This window comes from Gopherus evgoodei, chromosome 2, assembly GCF_007399415.2.
Source record: "Gopherus evgoodei ecotype Sinaloan lineage chromosome 2, rGopEvg1_v1.p, whole genome shotgun sequence".
Taxonomy (NCBI): domain Eukaryota; kingdom Metazoa; phylum Chordata; order Testudines; family Testudinidae; genus Gopherus; species Gopherus evgoodei.
This window is the reverse complement of record NC_044323.1, coordinates 225,625,012-225,645,869: the sequence shown is the minus strand read 5'-3', so window position 1 is coordinate 225,645,869 and position 20,858 is coordinate 225,625,012. Positions and strand designations below refer to the sequence as shown.

The 20,858-nt window shown below is 40.6% G+C and overlaps 1 protein-coding gene across 1 annotated transcript in view; it reads left to right on the top strand.

The window, feature by feature from the left end:
- The window catches only part of RB1CC1 (RB1 inducible coiled-coil 1), a 176,599-nt gene that overhangs the window by 74,930 nt on the left and 80,811 nt on the right, over positions 1–20,858 (top strand). Inside the window, 4 exon segments of the mRNA XM_030553083.1 lie at positions 23–104; positions 1,915–1,976; positions 4,116–4,219; positions 6,768–6,894. Coding sequence (XP_030408943.1) covers positions 23–104; positions 1,915–1,976; positions 4,116–4,219; positions 6,768–6,894 — 375 coding nt within the window.

Sequence of the window (20,858 nt, the reverse complement as noted above, 5' to 3'; positions counted from 1 at the left end):
GTATGTGTTTTCCCTTTTATAGTGGGCTGGTGCTTTAATAAAAGATGGGAAACATCTATATGAAGCTGAAAAGGCAAAAAGGGAATCTTTTGGGAAATTGTTTAGTAAGTGTTTTCCTCTTCTGTAACTTAAATCACAACTACCATTTTAGTGCATTTTTGTAGTTTTCAAACAACGAATACTGCGTAGTTGAGCTGTCTTAACAGCATAGTTTGGAGCACCTAGAATAATATGTTGTATAAGTGATGTTCATGTGAATAGAAATAACTTTTGATATGTACAAAATATATACAAATACAAAATATATTAAAAATTGAGTTACTTTTCTAAAGTGTGCCAACAAATTAGTAAACCTTGCCATATATTTAGTTCAAAATATTGTTAAATTCACAGTTAATTTAAAATCTTTGTTTAAAAAACTTTAGTTATTTAACTTTTTTTATACTTTAATTCAATAACTACTTTAAACTGATGTATACAAACTTCTATATTAATCTTATTATAGTAACTTTTTTGCTGTTGCTGCTTAATATTTGTTCAGTGGCAGAACTTGTGCTCTGCTTTACAGAAACAACAAACAATCCTTTCTTGAAGACCATTTGGGCAAAACACTTGAAATAATAGGCAAAAGAAGTAGAGAAAGGCAGGACAAAGTAATCACTTTTTTTGTTTTTTAAATCTTACTTTTCCTATGAAGCTGGGCTGGCCTTACAGGTGGGCATGTGGGCGACCACCCAGGGTGCCATGGTCAGGGGCGGCTATGTGGTAAGAGACAAGAAGTGGGGGCATGCCCTGGGGTGCAAGGCTGTGGAAGGGTGCTCGAGACAGTGTGGCGCAGGAGGCAGCGGGGCATGGGAGCGATGCAGGAGGGCAATCCAGGGAGCAGGGCCAGGTCTACTGTTTTCGCTGTCCCAAGCAGCCACGCCAAATTGCCGCCACGGACAGCGAGGTAGTCCTGTGTGCCTTTGGGTGGCACGTGCATTTCCGCCGTCTAGCAGAGGCAATTCAGCGGCAGAGCTTCTGTCTTCAACCGGAAGACAGAAGCTGTGCCGCTGCAGACAGCTGAACATAGAAGCTGCCGCCGGATTGCCGCTGCTGTGGAAACGCGCATGCTGCCCTACAGGCACACGGACTGTCTGCGGCGGCAATTCGGTGCGCTGCTTGGGGGCAAAAACACATGGACTGCTGCCCCTTGCAGACTGCCGCCCCAAACACCTGCTTGGAATGCTGGTGCCTGGAGCTGGCCCTGCCAGGGAGGCAACAGGGGCCTGGGGGATGATGGGGGTGGGGGGAAAGAGCCCAGAGAGGCAGCAGGGCCTGGAGGTGATGAGGGGAGGGAGTCCAGGGAGGCAGCAAGGGCCTGGGGGATAATGGGGGGGAGGGAGCCCAGGGAGACTGGAAGGGCAATGCGGGAGATGGGTGGGGAGCCTGGGGAGACAACGGGGCCAGGGGTGCCAAAATACAAGTTTGTCCAGGGCCCCTTTTAATGTTGGCCCATTGTGAAGCTTATTATTTTTTTCTTTTCTTTTCCCTACTTTATTAAATTGAAAGCAAACAAAGAATAGTGAATAGTGTTGATAAAAAAGATTAACAGTAAAAAGTGATTTTGGAGGGAAACTTCAAAGAGGAGAGAAGATACTTGGAGATCTATAAAGAGGATGATTGGTTGGGTATGAGGGCCATCATGAAAAAAGAAAAAGGCTTGAATGGGGGACAGAATTCTGACATGCTTTTTGGTCTGAAATCCTGCGGAAATTTGAGTTTATTATCTGTTGAAGAATGCAAATGTGTAGTGAGCTGCCAGAGTTAGTGCAACACTTACATGTACAATAGATGGTTGTGTTCCATCTTTGTGGTGTGTTTGAATGTTGTGTGCATGACTGCTAAATAACCAAAGTTTGTTTCTTTGTACAGGGAAGTCTTTTTTAAGGAATCGTTTGTTTAGGGGACTTGACTCTTGGCCTCCATCCTTTTGTGTATGTATTCTGTGCTATATCTTCTACTACGGTCAGAAATTTGAGGCTTTTAAATGTATTTGTATAATCATAGTTTCTGTAGGAAAATCAATATCTGAATATTCACATATTAGCGTAGGCAAAGTTACTTTGCAAGTCTAGCAGTTAATTGGCTGTCTGGATTGGAACACTTGCATAGTTAAACCAAAAAGAATCAATTTTCAGATGTTTTAAACCAGGGGTGGGCAAACTTTTTGGCCTGAGGGCTACATCTGTGTGGGGAGATGCTTGCAGGGCCACGAATGTAGGGCTGGGGCAGGGGGTTGTGGTGCAGGAGGGAGTATGGAGTGTGGGAGGGGGTGCGGTGTACAGGAAGAGTCTAATGGCAAGGGGTTCGGGCAAAGAAGCGGTGTAGGGTGTTTGAGGTCTCAGGGAAGGGGGTTAGGGTGCAGGAGGAGTTGCACAGTGAGGGTGGGAGCTCAGGGCAGTGGTACAGGGAGGGGTGCAGAGTGTGAGAAGGGGCTGGGGTGCAGGCAGGGTGTGGCAGGGGGTTGGGGTGCAGACGGGGCTGGGATGCAGGGATGGGTGCGAGGTGCAGCAGGGGACTCAGGGAGGGGTTTGGGGTGCAGGAGGAGTGCGACAGGGCTCAGGGCAGGGAGTTGGAGTGCAGGGTGCAGGAGGGGTTCAGGCTCTGGCCTGATGTCGCTTACCTGGAGCGGCTCCGGAGTGGCAGTGGCGCACACCGGGGCCCCCGCACCGCTCCAGGAAGCGGCCGGCACCCCGTCCCTGCAGCCCCTGGGGAAGAGGGAGCAGAGTTGCCTGTTGGGACCTCCCCCGAAGCTCCCATTGGCTGTGGTTGCCCCTTCTCATCCAATGGGAGCTTCGGGGGAGATACTGACAGGGAAGTGCAGCGTGCAGAGCTCTCTGCCCACCCTCCGCCAGAGGCTGCAGGGACGTGGTGCCGGTGCTTCTGGGAGCAGCACGAGGCCCGCGGCAACATGGGGGTGGCAATCCCACAGTCCAGATCCAGAGCCCTGAAGGGACGGATCTGGCCAGCAGCCCATAGTTTGCGCACCCCTGTTTTAAACTAAGTAATACCAATCTCTCAAATTAGAGAGGTTGGTTCATAGTACTTCTGAATTTTTGTTGTTGAGTAGCACATTTTAAACCAGTATTGCACTGAGCCATGAGTTCAGAATACCTGTACTGTCTCTTGCTATGAAGAGATATAAAAAAATAAGGATATAAACTGTGATATAATGACACTTTGATTCAGAACTGTTCATGGATGGCAATATGATACTGGGCAGTGTGTCAACTTGGTACTCTTCTTTTTAAAGCCAAGTTAAATTTTTGTGGGATTATCAATACAGATATTTTCAGTGAGCAAAAAAAAAAAAGAATTAAGATTTTGAAGCCAGGAGAGATCAGTATGATCTACTCTGGGTGGCATAATACTGCCATAGAATTTATTAAGTGATAAAAGCAAGCAGAAGGTTCCCATATTTATCATACATTCATTGGATGGTGGAATGGGATATATTCACCATCCTAAATTGTCTGAAGTGGCTAGCAAATATACATGATTGTGAGTTGGACAGGTTTCTGCTTTGATTTGATTCAACTTGGTTGACTCTAAGGATGGCATGTCTCCATGTTTCTGATCATTATGAAATGTTGCTCCTGTCATTATATTTCTGACTTTCTGTCCCATAAAGTGCTTTTTCAGTATTTTACTCCTTGGCATTTTATAATAGTACCATACATGGTCAAAAAGGATGCCCCCTGTTTTGTTGTTGTAACTCCTCAGTAAATTAATATTTAGCTGTTTGTTTAGCAGCAAACTAATTTTCAAGCCTCTCCTTTCCCTTCTCTTTCCCCCACATCATGTTTATGATTTAAAAACTTGATAAGAAGGAGGAAGAATTGCTACTCACAACATCATAAAGAAGGTTAATAAATATATGTGCACATAGACTTCTAAAAAAAATGAGACTAGAGCTTTCTGTAAGAAGAATAAAAACTTTTGAGATACTACAGATTTTTAAAAAATCAGTTCTCTATTAATACATTGTTCACTGTTTTCCTTCTTAATCTTACCTTAGTCATCTTGACTATACTCATCATTTCATCATTGTGTAAATTTTCTCTTTTATACAGACACGAAAGCCTCGCAGGTTTGACAGTGAACTTCCAGATATCTCATTAACTGACTTGCAGTTTCTGCAGTCTTTTTGTCCTGCAGAAGTGCAACCATTACTCAGGTAAGTGGCTTAGTGCATGGAAATTACAGAACACAAAATAAACACGCACAAAGAAACCTCCATTATGAAAAAGCAAAACAAAGATAAAAGGTTTTTAGTAGCGTTGTCTGGCTATGCCAGAAGTTGGACAGGAGATGCTGGATTTCATTTAAGTAGGATGCAGCTTTATTCCTAAATGTGAGAGAGTACCTGACAGATAAAAGGGTAGTGCAGTTCAGCATTGTTTTCTGTATATAATGATTGTGAAAAGGGCCTGTTTAAGGAGGTTTGTATTTACATTTTTTCTCTCCTTAATTCTCATAATATTAACAGGAGTTCTATATATGTTGTATCAAAAAAAGACTAGACCCTTTAATACGTAGATAGTGTACAAAATGTATAAAAACACTGGGCCAATAGCTTGAATTTGGGGTGGTGGTGAGCTGCTTGACAGGGTTATCTTGATCAAAGGAAAAGCTCTTTCTTTCTCTGCAATTAGCATTTGGCTTTTGTGGTTGAAAAGGACAAATCAGGCCTGTGGGGCCTCTCCTCTCACAACTCTAGCTCCCTTATGGAACAGTCACAAGGATTGTTCAACACTGGATTACATGACTCCTTCACAAATCTTTTCTGCCTGACTGATTTTGGTCAGAAAGGAATAAACAGCTCCCTCCCGGACAGGACAATAGGAAATGCATTAAACATGATCATCGGATCCCCCGGCCCCATTTTTCAGGGCCTGGTTGTCATTGACAGCAGTCAGTCTAAGGCCCCCCCACCTTACCAGTAATGGAAACTGTCCATCACCACCACCACCACAACCCATTATTGCACAGTTTGCTCAGCAATGAAACTTTGGCAGAGCCGGAGGCAGAACTGTGGCTGGGGACAGAACAGAGCTGCAGCTTGAGGCAGAGCAGGGCTGGGTGGCATTCCCTCCATGCTCGCCCCTACCCCCAGTAGGGGCTGGCCCAGGCCCTGCTGCACACCCCTGTCCCCTGAACATTCCCCCATGCCCCCACCACGGGGGCTCACCACACAGTTTGGGGACCACTGGTCTCAGAGTTAAGTTTAGGTGGCCGGTTGAGGCTGAAATTAGCTCTGTATGTTTGTATCCCAGGGCTTGTCTACACTTAAAATGCTACAGTGAGCAGAGCTGCCATGCTGCAGCTGTGCTTCTCTAGTGCTTGGATGTAGACACTACCTATGTCAACAGGAGGGGTTCTGTTGTTGGCATATGTAATCCACCTCCCTGAGGTGGTAGCTAGGATGAGAGAAAAAATCTTTTGTCAATGTACCTCTGTCTGCCTCTGTCTACCTCTGACTGAGGATGGCTTATATATGTTGCTTGGGGGTGTGGATTTTTTACACCCCTGAGCAACATGGCTGTGTCAGTCTCATTTTCTAGTATAGACCAGCCTTCAGTGGGAAGAGAGTACATCCTTAAAATTGGAAGCAGTGTTTTGATTAGGTGAATAAATTAATTAGTTAGGACAGTTTCAGTGCATTCATTGTTGATGGTAGGTTAGGCATTCTTAAAAGTTTCCATGCTTTATAACAAGGCATCTGCTCACAGAATTCTCTTTAAAATATCTTTTCTAATAGGGTCCATCAAAATTTTTGTCAATATTTTTCCTTTGAAATAACCATTTGTTACTACAGTATATTACTTATATAAGAATACCAGACCACGAGGTGTCATATTGTTAAATTAATATTACATTTTTTGTGAATCTAAAATCAGTGAAAATGTTTAACATATGATATTTTGCGCACACAAACCTTGTTTAATGCTTATCTATTTTTTTAATATAAACCGCATCCCTTTTTGTTATATTCATAGTTCAACTTCAATCATATTAGTGTTAATGTTGCTTTTCCTGTTCATATGTAGTTTAAAGGGATTGAAGTTTTGAAGCGGGGAAGTATTGAGGCTTGGCACGAGACACTTGCATCACGATCACAACAAACTCATCATCCTGGTTTTTTATATGCACAGCACTGAGAGTTCTGCCATTAAGAATTAATATCTTTTCCCAAAGTCTTACTGTTATATTTTTGGGGGAAATGTTTATGGGTTAGTAATGTTGTGTTAAATTCTTTCAACTTTCATAGTGTATCTTAATATATAGTATATCTTTCGAATTTGTTTATTTTTCAAAAATCTGAGAAATCAGTTGCAATTTGATCTCCTTTAGTTATAGTGTTCATCACTTCTTAGAGTTATTGTAACTCTAGGTATTACTCATAAACATCTCCTCTGAGGGTGGGGGAGAGGCAGAACATAACCTGGAGTTAACCTAAAACTTCTTAGAAATATTACTTCAAATCTAAATTTGTTTCTTTTTTCATTTGAAAGAACACTGTCACTGAATCAACTTAGAGTTGTTAATGTAGAGAACGTGCAACAAAGTTGTTGCCATAGTTTATTCCCTGCAAAGTTGGTGAAATAAAAAAAAAGAATAAATGAGGATTACGTTGTTTACTGTATCTATACATTTTAAATTGAATTTGTGATATTGTAGTACTGAAGAAATGAAAATTAAAAAATAACTTTCTGTTTTTGAAGGGTTCCCATACTTTGTGACTTTGAACCTCTTCACCAGCATGTACTTGCTCTACATAACCTGGTAAAAACAGTACAAAGTTTGGATGAAATGTCTCAGACCATTACAGACCTGCTGAATGAGCAAAAGGTATTTTGTTTTTCTTTGGTAAGGTTTTAAGAAAAAAATAGAATATTTTCATATTTTTTTTTTTTAGTATGTTGCTCACTAAATAATCTTCTTTTCTCCAAAATCCAAAGATTAATGTGTTGGGTATATATGTTTTTTGCGTAGGCCTAAAGAGAAATTTTCATCATGTGCTATCAAAGATTTTGGGAGTCTAAATTCTTCACTGAGAGCAAAATGGTCTCATTTTGAAAAAATACAGGAAGCATAACATCCCAAAGTTTATATTAGTATCATTCTGGTAATATTTCCTAATTTTTGGTCAAATTTGCTGTGCTAAGGTGCACATTTTTGCTTTTTGCCTTTTTATGTCCACATTTAGATAACTGAATTGTAAATTTAATTTAAAATTATTTTATTTTTTATTTTAAATTTCTTTGTTTTCCTCTCTTTTTTTTTTTTTTAAAATTGTTGCCTCTTTGAAGCTTAAATGAGTTGTTTCCATTAGGATAAATTGATTGCACAAGTCTGGTATTTCTTTGGTGCAATCCTGTTTATTCACAAAGAGTGTATGTACACAAAGTCTTGTTTCTCTTAATCACTAGAAACAAACAGCAGGTAATTTCCCTGCTTAATTTCCAAGACTGCCTTTCCAGTGAGTTCAAGGAGCTCTGTCCTTCTGCTCCCTCTGAAAGCACTATCATGACTACTCTCACTTTCTGCCTGCAATGCACTCTGTTTACCAAGGAATCCTTAGCTCCTGTGTTTGCAACTAATTTCAGAGAAACCCCTCAGACAGCTTGGTTTAGCCCTACTGAGGCTTTACTCATCATCCCAGTGCAGTTGAAAACATTGATGTCCCAAAAAGAAAGAAAAGAAATACTTCAAACAAATTTAACTATTTGCTCTTTTAGATAGTATTTTTCTGTGAGGATATTTTTACATCACCAACCCAAATCAATTTTACTTCCATTCAAATCTTCTTGGAGTTACCTTTTCCTATCTGGTTTCCTTTTAGCCAGCCAGGAAGGGGCTGCTTTCAGTGGGTTCCTGAAGACAGTCCATTGTTTCTGTGGATTCTGCTGGCTGAGATACTTTGCTTCTGTTCTAATGGGAATCTGATTGTTGCAACTCTTTCAGCCTTAGCTTCCACAGCTACATTCTCAGTTTCTCAGGGTAGTCAAGCTGAGATTCTGTCCCCTTGATAATGTCTCATATAGTTCTTTATGCATGACTTTGGATTTTGTTCTGAGATTCTATTGTATCCTGTTATACACAACTTCATTTATGTGTCTCAGTAAGCATAGTCCCTCCTGAGGTTCATCCATCTTAGGGCTCTTACCCTTCCAAACCAAACCAGGTCTCCTTTTTAAAAGTTTCACCATTTAACTATGATGTAAAACTTTTCATTTTATCAGAAGCTTTCCTGAGATTTTCCCTAAGAAGGATGTGACTTTTTTCAGTATTAGATTTTAGAGTTTCTACATAGTTCAAATCTCTTTGTTCCTCTTCAGGAACACCATACAAGAAGATTGCTGGGTTCCTTAACTTATACCAAAACATGAGAAGTGCTAGCATACTTTGAGATGCTATAAGCTATCAAAAGGAAAGGGCAATGCTGATCCTAGTCCCTTTTGGTGCTGTTTTACAGAGGTCTAATGGAATCTTTTCTGCCATTCCATCACATTTATTGTGATGGTGTAAGTTTTTTGTAGGTCCTGAGAGTCATTCAACAGGTGAGATTCAAGAGTTAGTTTCTCCCTTGATTTGTGTGCATCACCCAGACACCAGTTCTGGCGAAGAATTATTTTACCAGAACCTCTGCAACCGTCATGATCTCTTGTTTTCTTATTGGGTAAACCTCAGGCCACTCTATGAAGTAGTCCAGGATTACCATCAATTCTTGATTACCAGCCTATGTCACAGTCAAAGGCCCAACCTCATCAACAGCAATGCACTCCATTGGTACCCTCATGAGATACTGCTGCACTTGGGCTCTCCCTGTTTTAGGGTGATCTTTCGCAGCGCAAACACCATGGTTCCTGCACCAAATTTCTACATTCCCCCTGAATTCCAGTAGAAATTCTCTTAGCTTGGTCAAGGCTTTTGTAAATCCAAAATATTCATCAGTTTTAAAATCACACCATAATCTCAGTACCTCCTTTTTCAAGATATCTAGTATAATCAGTTGATACTTGCATCCATAATTCACTGTTTTTTTTCCCATCTCCGGTACACTATTTAATCTTCAAATTCCAAGTTTTCTTATGGTGACCAGAGAGCTTTTACTTTGGTATTCTGAGAAGATAATAGATTCCAGGATGTCTGCAATTACCATTTGATTTTTCCAGTTTCTCATTATTTTCATATTATGATCCTTTCTTTGGGAGGCCTTTAACTGCTCAGCAGTCCATTCTTGCAGCCCACTTCCATTGTTCCAGTGAATACCAGCAATTTAATCTGTCTTTCTGAGCACAGTCATTTCCTAGAGCAACCAATTCCTTGCTCTCTTGTTTATGGTATTCTCCTCCCAACAAAGCCATCTGAACAAGGCCATCTGGACGGTTACCATGCTTGTGTCCCCTCTTGTATATGACTGTGAAATAATAACACTGCCGTTTTTCCAATCACTGAACTAGCTGTTCCTCCTTATTCCTGAATATATATTAAAAAAAAAAAAAATTGCAGGGATTTCTGATCTGTCCTGGCCCCAAACTTTTTTTTCTGTGCGGATTCTAAAAATGTAATCATTGCAAGGAGTTCTTTCGACTTGTGTCTTAATTTCTCTTCAGAGAAATTTTTGAAGAGAAATTAAGACTTTTGCTGTAGTAAGCCAACACCCAGTCAAGCAATTTGTATTCTTACAGCAATATTGCCTCCAGTCCGTTAGCAGTAACATCTGTTGAATATTAAAGAGGTTTGAAATACAAGTAGACTAATACATGAAGCATTTTCAACTCTAAAAATGCTAAATTACAGTCTGTTGACCACTTGATGGTTTTGCTATATTGGCAAATCTACGCATAAGTCTTCTATAATAGGAGCAGAGCCCTACAAAACTATATGTATGGGAGTGTCTGGGGAGTTTGCAAGTTCTGCACATCCTCAATTTTTTTTGTTGGGAAATTCCAAGAAAAGTTACTTCTTTTTGGAACAACTGACATTTTTTACGGTTCAATTTCAGATTGGCAATCTTAAGGTCATCACAAACCACTTGTAAATGTATCTGTTTCTGTTTTAAAGGTTTTATTGTTCAGTTGGATATAATATAGGTATATCCTCAGATATAATAGAGAGGCTGAAAGAGGCATGCCATACATCTGCTCTCTGAGCCTCCCAAATATGAATGTACAGCACATGAGTTGAAAACCATCACTTTACTTTCAGAGCAGGACAATGACTGTGGCAATTTAGTCTTTTTCCTGTCTTCTGAACCCACTACCACTTGCCAGTAACCACTTTTAAGATCCCGTGTAGAAAATCACAATGAACCTCCTTCACATTATATTTGATAAGAAAATTCTGTAAAATAATGTAATTTAATTTTCTGTAGCCCGCACACACAATCTAAAGCTGTCACCTCTTTCTATCTGAAACTGTAGCTGACGCCTATTAGGAAAGTTCAATTACACCTTCCTAATAGATTTCCTCAATGGCCTATAAAGCCTCTTGGCAACTAGTAGTGGTGAGGTTGCTGTTTAATGGGCTGATTTCCCCGTATCAGTCTTGTGCAGGGCTGTTGCAGCACAACCAATATCTCGTTTTGAATTGCGAGACATCTTGGGCTGCTTGCGTCTCATTTAAATGTACAGCACTGTGCTGGAACAAGTCCAACAGAAACTCTGTGAACTCGCTTTCATTAATTTCTCCCTTACAGTTTTAATCTGTACCATAATTTATTGTATCCACTGGTTAACATTTTTGCTACTTGGTCCCTTCTTTATTACTGCTGTTTGTCAGAAACATTCAGCAAATGAACAGGAATCTATTCCTGTTTCAGATCCATAAGACATTTAGTAACTAAAATTCCACCGAGACCCCCCATCTCAAAGTAGATCTTAACCACTCCTCATCTTTCTCCTGCTGGAAAACTACCAGAGCAGGTTTCTGCTTTTCTGTGAGGGACAACTTCCTTACTGCAAACTAATTGTCTACAACTATTTTTTTTTCCACCTGGCCACACCTTTAAAGGAAATTTCCACAGACTGAATTTATAACACACCTTTCTTGGCATTTATTACAGTTATTAACCATAATGAAACTCAGACCAGTTAACTCATTTGCCATATTGGCTATCTAGACTTGGTTGAATTCTAGAGGTCCAACTTTGAAACCTAGTTTTCCACATTTCGGGAATCATCACTTAAGTGATTCAGTTTTGGAACTCCTCTTTAACAATGTTAGAATGTCTGGTCTAATAACTTAAGTTATTAGTCAGTCCAGTACTTTTAGCAAGATTCTATTATATAGTCAGTAATCAAACTCCCATTATTTTTGTTTAACTACCTAGAGCTAAACAAAAACTATGGGGCTAATTCTTGTACCTCCCAGTAGAGCCCCTTAAACTTGGTGTCCTCTTATTTCCCAAAGTGGGTAAGAGACTTTCAGCAGGCTCTTGTGATATTCTGTCCTGGTTTGCCTTAAATTTAATCACTACTCCTACTTCTTTGGCCAGTTTATTCACAAAACCAGCATTTAACTGAACCTCTTCCCTTAATTTTTGTATTATTTTTTTATTTTACAAACTAAATTGAACTCTTTGTAATTATTCAAAAATGTCATGAAGTGTTATAAACCAGTGTAAAATTTCCATGCATATTAGATACATAATTATATTTAGAGAGCTCATGGTTAGCTGCTTCCTCACTAGGGTCAGTTTCCACTTCTGGGGGCTCCTGCAAAGATTCAAGTTCCATAGCAAATTCCATGGCCTCTGAAAGTGTCTTTGGCATTCTTTCTCTGATCTTGATATCTGGATATGTCAGGAACACAAGTCTTCTCAGGTCCTCTCCAATTCAGGAGGTGTTGCTGTCTTTCCCTCTGCTTCTAGCATTTATCTGTTTCTTGGCCAGATGAGAGTAATTGCTGGCTCTGAACCACATATCAAGGGTTTGCTTTGGATCTGAATAACCTAATCTCATTTTAGGGGGTAAATTCTGCAGCAGCATCAGAGATGGACCTCTCAAGTTGACTTCTAGAAGCCCCCCTCTATTAATCTCCCCATCCGTTCATTTGGGCTTTGATATTGCACTGAGCAAAATAAGCTTCCAAGGAAGTTTTTCCTGCATTACAGTGGGCTTTTGTATTACTTGTGCTCTAACACTCCAGTCTCTTCCCTCTGGGCTTCTATGGGTTCACATGGGATAGGGAAATGGTGTAAATATCCCGTCTTACTCAAGTTTTCTGTCTGGGATGATTCCTCATCAAAGTGGATGACATCCACTTTGATTTGCTACCCTTTCAGTTCCTTTTCAAGATAATTATTTTTAGCTGCCCAAGTCCTTAATGCAGCTCTTATCTGTTAACAAGTTTCAAGTTATCCAAGATTTCCTGATCTTCTCTGTTTTCTTGAAAACTTTGGTTCATGACAGTGAGTGAGAATGCTGATCACCTCATCAATCTGTCTTGCCTTTCAAGACTAGGTGTTTTGTAGTTGTCCTTCTTCCAAATATGCCCAAACGCTTTGTAGCTGCTGCCTCAACAAGGATTTAATTTTCACCACATCATGTCTCAGTTCTTTCTGGGAAACTTTCAGATATATCCTTTTGTGAAGTCTCCAGTTCAAGTGTCCTCTGCATATTCACATTTTTGGGATGTGCTGATGAGGTGCAGCAGAACGGTGGAACCTTGTAGTAGCAGCGTCTATTAGGAGCACTTTGACCTCCCTCTCCTCTCCTGCCCACAGCGTTTGAGCCCCCACTCAGGTCGCGTGGCCATAAGAGGGACTTTGGCTCCATTGCTGCTTCAGTTCTTTCCAATCGCCACAGTGTTAGGATGTGAAAGATCTGTTCTTCTTTAATAGTGTCCCTGTGGATGCCCCACTTTAGATGCGCATGTGCCCCATGCCTTTGATCGGAGATTTTTGGTGGCAGTGCCTGTTCAGCCCATGCATGCGGCCTACCTTCCCTGTGCCCTACACCCAGGGTATAGAGGGCCATGCAGGCGAACCACCCTCAGTTCCTTCTCAACAGTCTTTGGCCAGAGACTGATCCTGGTATGTGCCTGCTTGTTGTGTGCCTGTTTCCTCTTGTATTAATGTTTTAGCTTCTGTAGTTCTCAGTAATACTAGTTTTAGTACCTTTATAGTTGTTGGAATGTTTGTTCCCCCTTCTTATTTTTTTGCCTCTGTCTTCACGAACAAGGTCAGCTCCCAGATTTCTGCATTGAGCTGCAGAGTGTGGGGAGAAGGTGACCAGCCCTGTGTGGAGAAAGAAGTGGTTCAGGACTATTTAGAAAAGCTGGATGAGCACCAGTCCATGGGGACGGATACACTGCATCTGAGGGTGCTAAAGGAGTTGGCGGATGTGATTGCAGAACCATTGGCCATTATCTTTGAAAACTCATGGCGATCGAGGGAGGTCCCGGATGACTGGAAAAAGGCTAATGTAGTGCTCATCTTTATAAAAGGGAAGAAAGAGGATCCGGGGAACAACAGGCCAGTCACCCTCACCTCAGTCCCTGGAAAAATCAAGGAGCAGGACCTCAAGAAATCAATTTTGAAGCATTTAGAGGGGAGGAAAGTGATCAGGAACAGTCAACATGGATTCACCAAGAGCAAGTCATGCCTGACTAACCTAATTGCCTTCTATGATGAGATAACTGGCTCTGTGGATGAGAGGAAGTAGTCGATTTGTGTTATTCCTTGATTTTAGCAAAGCTTTTGATACGGTCTCCCACAGTATTCTTGCCAGCAAGTTAGAGAAGTATGGTCTGGATGAATGAACTATATGGTGGATAGAAAGCTGGCTAAATCATCAGGCTCAACGGGTAGTGATCAATGGCTCCATGTCTAGCTGACAGCCGGTATCAAGCGGAGTGCCCCAAGGGTCAGTCCTAGGGCCGGTTTTGTTCAATATCTTCATTAATGATCTGGAGGATGGTGTGGATTGCATTCTCAGAAAGTTTTGCAGATGACACTAAACTGGGAGGAGTGGTAGATACGCTGGACGATAGGGATAGGATACAGAGGGACCTAACCAAATTAGAGGATTGGTCCAAAAGAAATCTGATGAGATTCAATAAGGACAAGTGCTGCAGAGTCCTGCACTTAAGACAGAAGAATCCCGTGCATTGCTACAGACTGGGGACAGCATGGCTAGGAAGCAGTTCTGCAGAAAAGGACCTAGGGGTTACAGAGGATGAGAAGCTGGATATGAGTCAACAGTTTGCCCTTGTTGCCAAGAAGGCCAATGACATTTTGGACTGTATAAGTTGGAGCATTGCCACCAGATCGAGGGACATGATCATTCCCCTCTATTGGCATTGATGAAGTCTCATCTGGACTACAGTGTCCAGTTTTGGGCCCCACATTACAAGAAGGATGTGGAAAAATTGAAGAGAGTCCAGAGGAAGGCAACAAAAATGATTAGGGGGCTGGAGCACATGACTTATGAGGACAGGCTGAGGGAACTGGGACTGTTTAATCTGCAGAAGAGAAGAATGAGGGGAGGATTTGATAGCTGCTTTCAACTACCTGAAAGGGGGTTCCATAGAGGATGGATCTAGACTGTTCTCAGTGGTAGCAGATGACAGAACAAGGAGTATTGGTCTCAAGTTGCAGCAGGAGAGGTTTAGGTTGGATATTAGGAAAAACTTTTTCACTAGGAGGGTGATGAAGCACTAGAATGGGTTACCTAGGGAGGTGGTGGAATCTCCTTCTTTAGAGTTTTTAAGGTCCGGCTTGAGAAAACCCTGGCTGGGATGATTTAGCTGGGGATTGGTCCTGCTTTGAGCAGGGAGTTGGACTAGATGACATCCTGAGGTCCCTTCCAACCCTGATATTCTGTGATTCACTCTGCAGTGAAGCAATACATCTTGGAACTGGTGCATAGTCACATAATCATCTTGGCTTCTTACCTCCTGAGTATACAAAACACCAGAACATAAGATCTCAGCAGACACTTCTCCCTAAATGATGAATGGGAGTTGGACTCTCAAGTCCTCAACAAAATATTCCTACTAGAAGTCCACTCTTTGCCACAGCAGCGAACTCAGAGGGCAGGAAATTCTCTTCCTGTGAGGGACTTGATCCGCAATCTTTAGAACATGCTTTCCTCATTATATGGACAAAAGGTCTTTTTTATGCATATCTTACAACTCCAGTGCTCTTAAAGGTCCTTATCAAGGTCAGATAGGACAAAGCCAAAGTCATTTTGTTTGCACCAACTTGGTTAGGACAAGTTTGGTTTCCTTACATGATCAAACTCAGCTCTCTCCTTCTGTGGCAGCTCCGTATCACACATCGATTGTTGTCTCAGGATGCAGGTCAGGCACTTCAACCCATATGAACTATCTTCAATTGCAAGTTTGACCTCTCAGTGGTTCTCAGGACTAGAGGCTCCCTGTTCATCGGAAATACCAAATATACTTTTAAATAGCAGAAAGGAATCTACGAGACATACTTAATTTCCGAAATAGAGAAGATATAATCTTTGGTGTAACCAATGGCAATTTCTCCTATCCAGTCACCTCTTCCTTCAATTTTGTATTACCTATTGGAATTGAAAAAAATCAAGCTTTTCTATCAAGATTCATTTAGCATCAATTACAGCTTTCCATGTGCCAGTAGAAGTTTTCTCTGTATTTGCTCTTCCAACACAGCAAGAGTTCTAAAACATTGTCAATCTTTTTCTGCAGATTAGAGCCCCAACACCACTTTGGGATCTCAATCTGCTGTTTTAATCACGAGCTACTACTCGTTGGTATGTCTGTCTATGAAGACATCTCTTTTTGGTGGCCATCACTTTTGCTAAAGAATTGAGGAGATGGGTCTACTGTTAGATCCCTGTCGTTTTACTTTCCTCTCTAAGGAGAAAGCATCTTTATGACACAATCCAAAGTTTTTATCTAAGGTGTCTTCTGAATTTCACATCAGCCAAACTGTTAACCTTCCTTCCCCCTCACCCCCCAAGCCACATCAGCCTACACAGGAGTCTGCCTTTCATACACTAGATTTTAAGAAGGCATTAGTCTTTGACTTGGACAGAAATAGGTCATTCAGGAAGACCCCTAGACTCTTTGTTTTTGTTGCAGACAGGCGAAGGTGAGTGCCTGTCTCCGATCAGAGGCTTTCTGAATGGATTATTGCCTTTTCACTAAGATTACATCTCCTCTAAGAGTATCTGTACACTCTACTAGATTACAGTCTACGTGTGTAACCTTACTCGAAGACGTACAGGTTCCTGAAATTTACAGGGCTGTAGTACAGTCCTCAGTGCACATGTGTTCTGATGACTGTGCCTTAGTTCACACTGCAAGATCAGATGCCACAGTAGGCAACACCATTCTTTCTTCAGTGATGGACTCTGTTTTGAAAGTCACACCTCCTTAAAGGGTTACTGCTAGGGAGTCACCTAAAGTAGAGCACCCACAGGGACACTACTTGAAGGAGATGTTACTCACCAGTGCAGAAACTGGAGTTCTTAGAGTGGGTGATCTGCTATCCTCCCTCCTCCCCTCTGCTTCAAAGTTGCCTCTATGGGCTTTGGAATAAAGGAGGACTTGATGTCCGTTTACTCATGTAGCCCCATATAGCCTTGATACAGGTCACGAGTGTGCGTGGGGCACATGTGCAGTGTGAATGGGCATTGCTACCAAAAATCTCCAATCAAAGGCACAGGAAAGCACGCGCACCTAAAATGGAGCACTGACAGAAGGACACACATCTCAAAAAACCTCCATTTACTGCACAAGGTGAGTAACCTCTCCGTCTGTAAGAACTGTAGTAGTAAAGTGCCTATCCCCGAAGAGTACACCAGGAATCTGACATTACCTTGAGCATGAACGCTTTGCTTGGGAAAAGGCTGTCTCGTTGGCATAATCATGGTTTGCTGCTCTTGAACTGAGAGGCGTATTTCCATATCCCTGTAAGGATATCTCACCATAAAGACTACAGCTGTATTATCTTTCAATCTCTCCACTACTTCCAAGGTTTTTACCTTGTGATTCTTGTGATTCATTGTATGTGGGCACAGCAGTCCATCCACACTCAGTGAATTGTAGGATCAAAGCCAAAATTGACAGGACAAATTGTAGAAGAAAGGAAAGGGCTCATTTATACCCAAACTGCATAAATAACTTCAAATACTGTTCCAAATGCAGTGGATAAATGTCCTGATTGGACTTCTGTTTTATTCTTTTAACACATTTTTAACAATATATTATTGGCATGATATACACGTTTAAATAATCCTGGAAACTTCTACAGTATCATAGGTTACGCTATTTACTTAAGGATACTGGTGTTCTTCAGACTTGTTTGAAGATGTTGATCATTTTCTGAAGATCCTCAGAGCCCATTATTTCACCATTTAAACTCTTAATTTCCTGATATTAAGTAATATGCATTTTTTTACGTACTTTTTCCTTCGTTGTAGGGTGTGTCCTGTTTTTCATGCTGCACTGAAGTATTAATGAACACTTATGTTTTGTCACACTCTATTTTTATTTTGTGAACTTCTTTTTTGGAGCTTCCTCCCCAACACTTTCTTGTTAGTCTAAATTATTTTGTGCTCTTATCACAAAATGATTGATTGTCATGCCTTCTCAACTCACTGTATAAACAAAGATAAATCTGGTCACTATTTGAGTGAGAGATGTCTAAAGAGAACTTAGGGAGTGATTTTGATCATGAAGTGACATTATTCTCTCTGAATAGGTGAATGATCACTATGCCAGTGTGATGTTAAAAATCACTGTACAGTAGAACCTCAAAGTTAGGAACACCTTGGGAATGAAGGTTGTTTGTAAATGAAATGTTGGTAACACTGAACAAAGCCTTATAGTTCTTTCAAAAGTTTACAGTTGAACATTAACTAAATACAACTTTGAAACTTTACTATGCAAAGAAAAATGTTGCTTTTACCAACGTTAATTTAAATGAAACAAGCCCAGAAACAGTTTCCTCACCTTGTCATATTTTTTTTTAAATGTTCCCTTCATTTCCCCTTTTTAATCTCTTCTGCTGCGTGATTGCATACTTCTGGTTCAAAATGAGATGTGTTCACTGGTCAGTTTGTAACTCTGGTGTTCGTAACTCTGAGGTTTTTCTGTATTGTAAGCAGGCTCGCTCTCAGATGGGATGGATATGTGTAATGCTTTGATACCTTTTAAGTAAAGAGCCTTTTTTGTGTCATTTTTGTGAGAATAGAGGTGTTACCCTTGTGTCCTGGTCAGCTTCAAACCACACTATTCCATAATCTTCAAACAAATCCCTTTTGTAGTGAAATAAAACTTTTTAAAAAATAGCATAACTAACATGAAGCACACTACTATCCAAGCAACCTTGTAAACTTATTGTGTATTCTTTTCTCCCTCCCTCATTCTCTCCTGCTTTTCCTCCTCTCCTGCTGTTTCCCCTAGTGCCCCTCTGTTCTTTTGATCAATTTGGAAAAGGGGCCATGCATCTATTCATTGTACAATGTCGTGTATGTCTGGGATGTGCCATACAAATTTTGAATAATAATCATTTGCCTTTTTATTGAGCTAATCTTTAAGGGATGATTTCAGTCTTTCCTGAAATATGGTGTTAAGACTGCTGCATTCTTTAAATTTTGGATTTCTGAAATCCCCAGGACCTCCGAACCTTACATTGTCTCTGAAGTGATATTTACTGTGCTCACCCTGACATCAGTACTGGCTCATGTGCATCAAAACATGTTTCTAGTTTGGCCAGTATTAAACATATTTAAATGTTGCTGATATATATATTTTTTAAAGCATCTGTTGTGAATCCAGATGCTTGTCACTACAGCAGGGGTCCTGCAACTTTTTTACAGGTTTTACTGAAAGAAATTACATACATTGAAATTTAACCCCAAAGGAAAAAAATGTTTGATAGTAGTAGCAAACATGGGACAATCCCTTTAAGAAAAATAGTGTCTCTTCTTGGAGACTTTTCCCCCTTTTTTAATATTTAAATCACCTCATTTGTTTAGCGCTAAAAAGGCCATATTGATTACGAACACAGGAAATGCCTGCTGAGACAGACTGCATCAGTGGCTAGTTGCAGAAGAGAAGCATGAAAACTCTTTAATATACCTAATTGCATTAATCTTTCTAATTTCCACTTGGAATTGTACCATGCTGCCTGAAGCTCTGAGGCTTGACAACCTGGTAATTTTATGTTTGGTGCTAGTGAATCTACAAATGATATTGCTGTTATCTATGTAAGTCAAGGTTGTCATACTCCCAGCCTATGTTTGACAATTAAGAGTGCTCATATCATACCACCATTCTGCAGAGCGCAGGATTTCCATTAGTTTCTAGCATTTATAGTTGAAGGTAATTTTTGAAAGTGAATCGTGGAGGGCAGAAGATAGCAATAGAGGAATTTTAACTGCCCTGCTTCATTTTTCTACTGAACAATTCTGCAGGCAGTGGTAACTTTACTAAGGCCCTAATCCTTATCCGCAGAGATATATGTATAGGCATAAGTGTCTCTCTTCATGAAACTCTTTGCAGACTTGAGGCCTAAAAAATTAGTGACAACATAAGGGCAACAGTCTCTGAAATATTTCTACTTTGTCATGCGATGCCTGTTGTACATTAAAGGTACATATCCAGCATGTTGGGGGAATAGAGGGTGCCGGTAAGTCAAAAATTCCAGTTAACTAAGAGGGAGGGGAGTATGGGTGCAGAAGGGGCTTGGGGTGGGGCAGGGGCAGCACACAGATTTCCTAGTTGGCGTTCAGCAATGACACTAAATATTGTAAATATGCCTTTAATTAAATTCATTTTGGTTTCTACATGTGTATTTCCCTGGGATATACAGATTTCAGTTATACTTCTGCTCTTTAGCAAATCTAGAGGGTTGGTGTGGGTGAAATATGAATAACTTACTCTTAATGGCCGTGTATCAACTCACTGGGATTACAGCAGAATATCCAGCAGAATTTGAAGTGCTTTGCAATTCTGCACTAACGAAGAAGATTCTTTGTGTTGAGATTCCTATATTAACTATAAGATACACATCGTAAAGTAGGGTTTTAACCTCTGTTCTAGAATGTTGAGGTAGAAATAAAACCGTATATTAACCATAATATAAATTCAGACTCAGTACAGAGTAAAATCATCTATATTTTGCTTGATTTTATGCTTGTTTAAATGAACATTTTAAGTTTTATTTGTGATTCTGAGGTTCAAACTTTGCCTGTTTGAAAATTGTACCACTCTTTCTGTTGGTAGTGTTTAGGAAATAAAAGGTGTATTCCAGAAAATTATTTAGGAATATACGTAGACTGATAAGTAACATAACCCTTGGAGTGACAGCACTGGAAAACCTCTAAATAATCACATGTAAATCACATGAATTTAGTGTTGGACAGTTGCTAGTCCTGGAGAATAAACTACTCTAGGTATCCACAAAAGAAAAAGCCTACACTCTACGATTGTGGCTCAGCCTTGACCTAAGGGGAGCTACTTAGTCTCTGTTCATTCAGTCCTTGCCTGCTTTGCTAAGACAAAAAAAGCTTACCAGTTATAGCTAATTGTTGTTATTTCAGCTGGGCAAAATGAATCAGATGAATAGCTTCTCTGAAAAATTCAGTTTTTGGTTGACCCAAACCTGTTCACAAATTAGACATGAATCTGCCAAATAAAAACGTACTCTTTTGGCCTTGAGTAGCAGGAGGAGGTGGAGAAAACCTTCCTTATAACTTTAAGCACAGTGATTAGAACACGTACGAGGCATGTGAGAGACCCAGTTTTGATTTCGTCTTCTGCTTTATGTGGAGAAAGGATTTGAACTTGGGTCATCCACGTTACAGCAG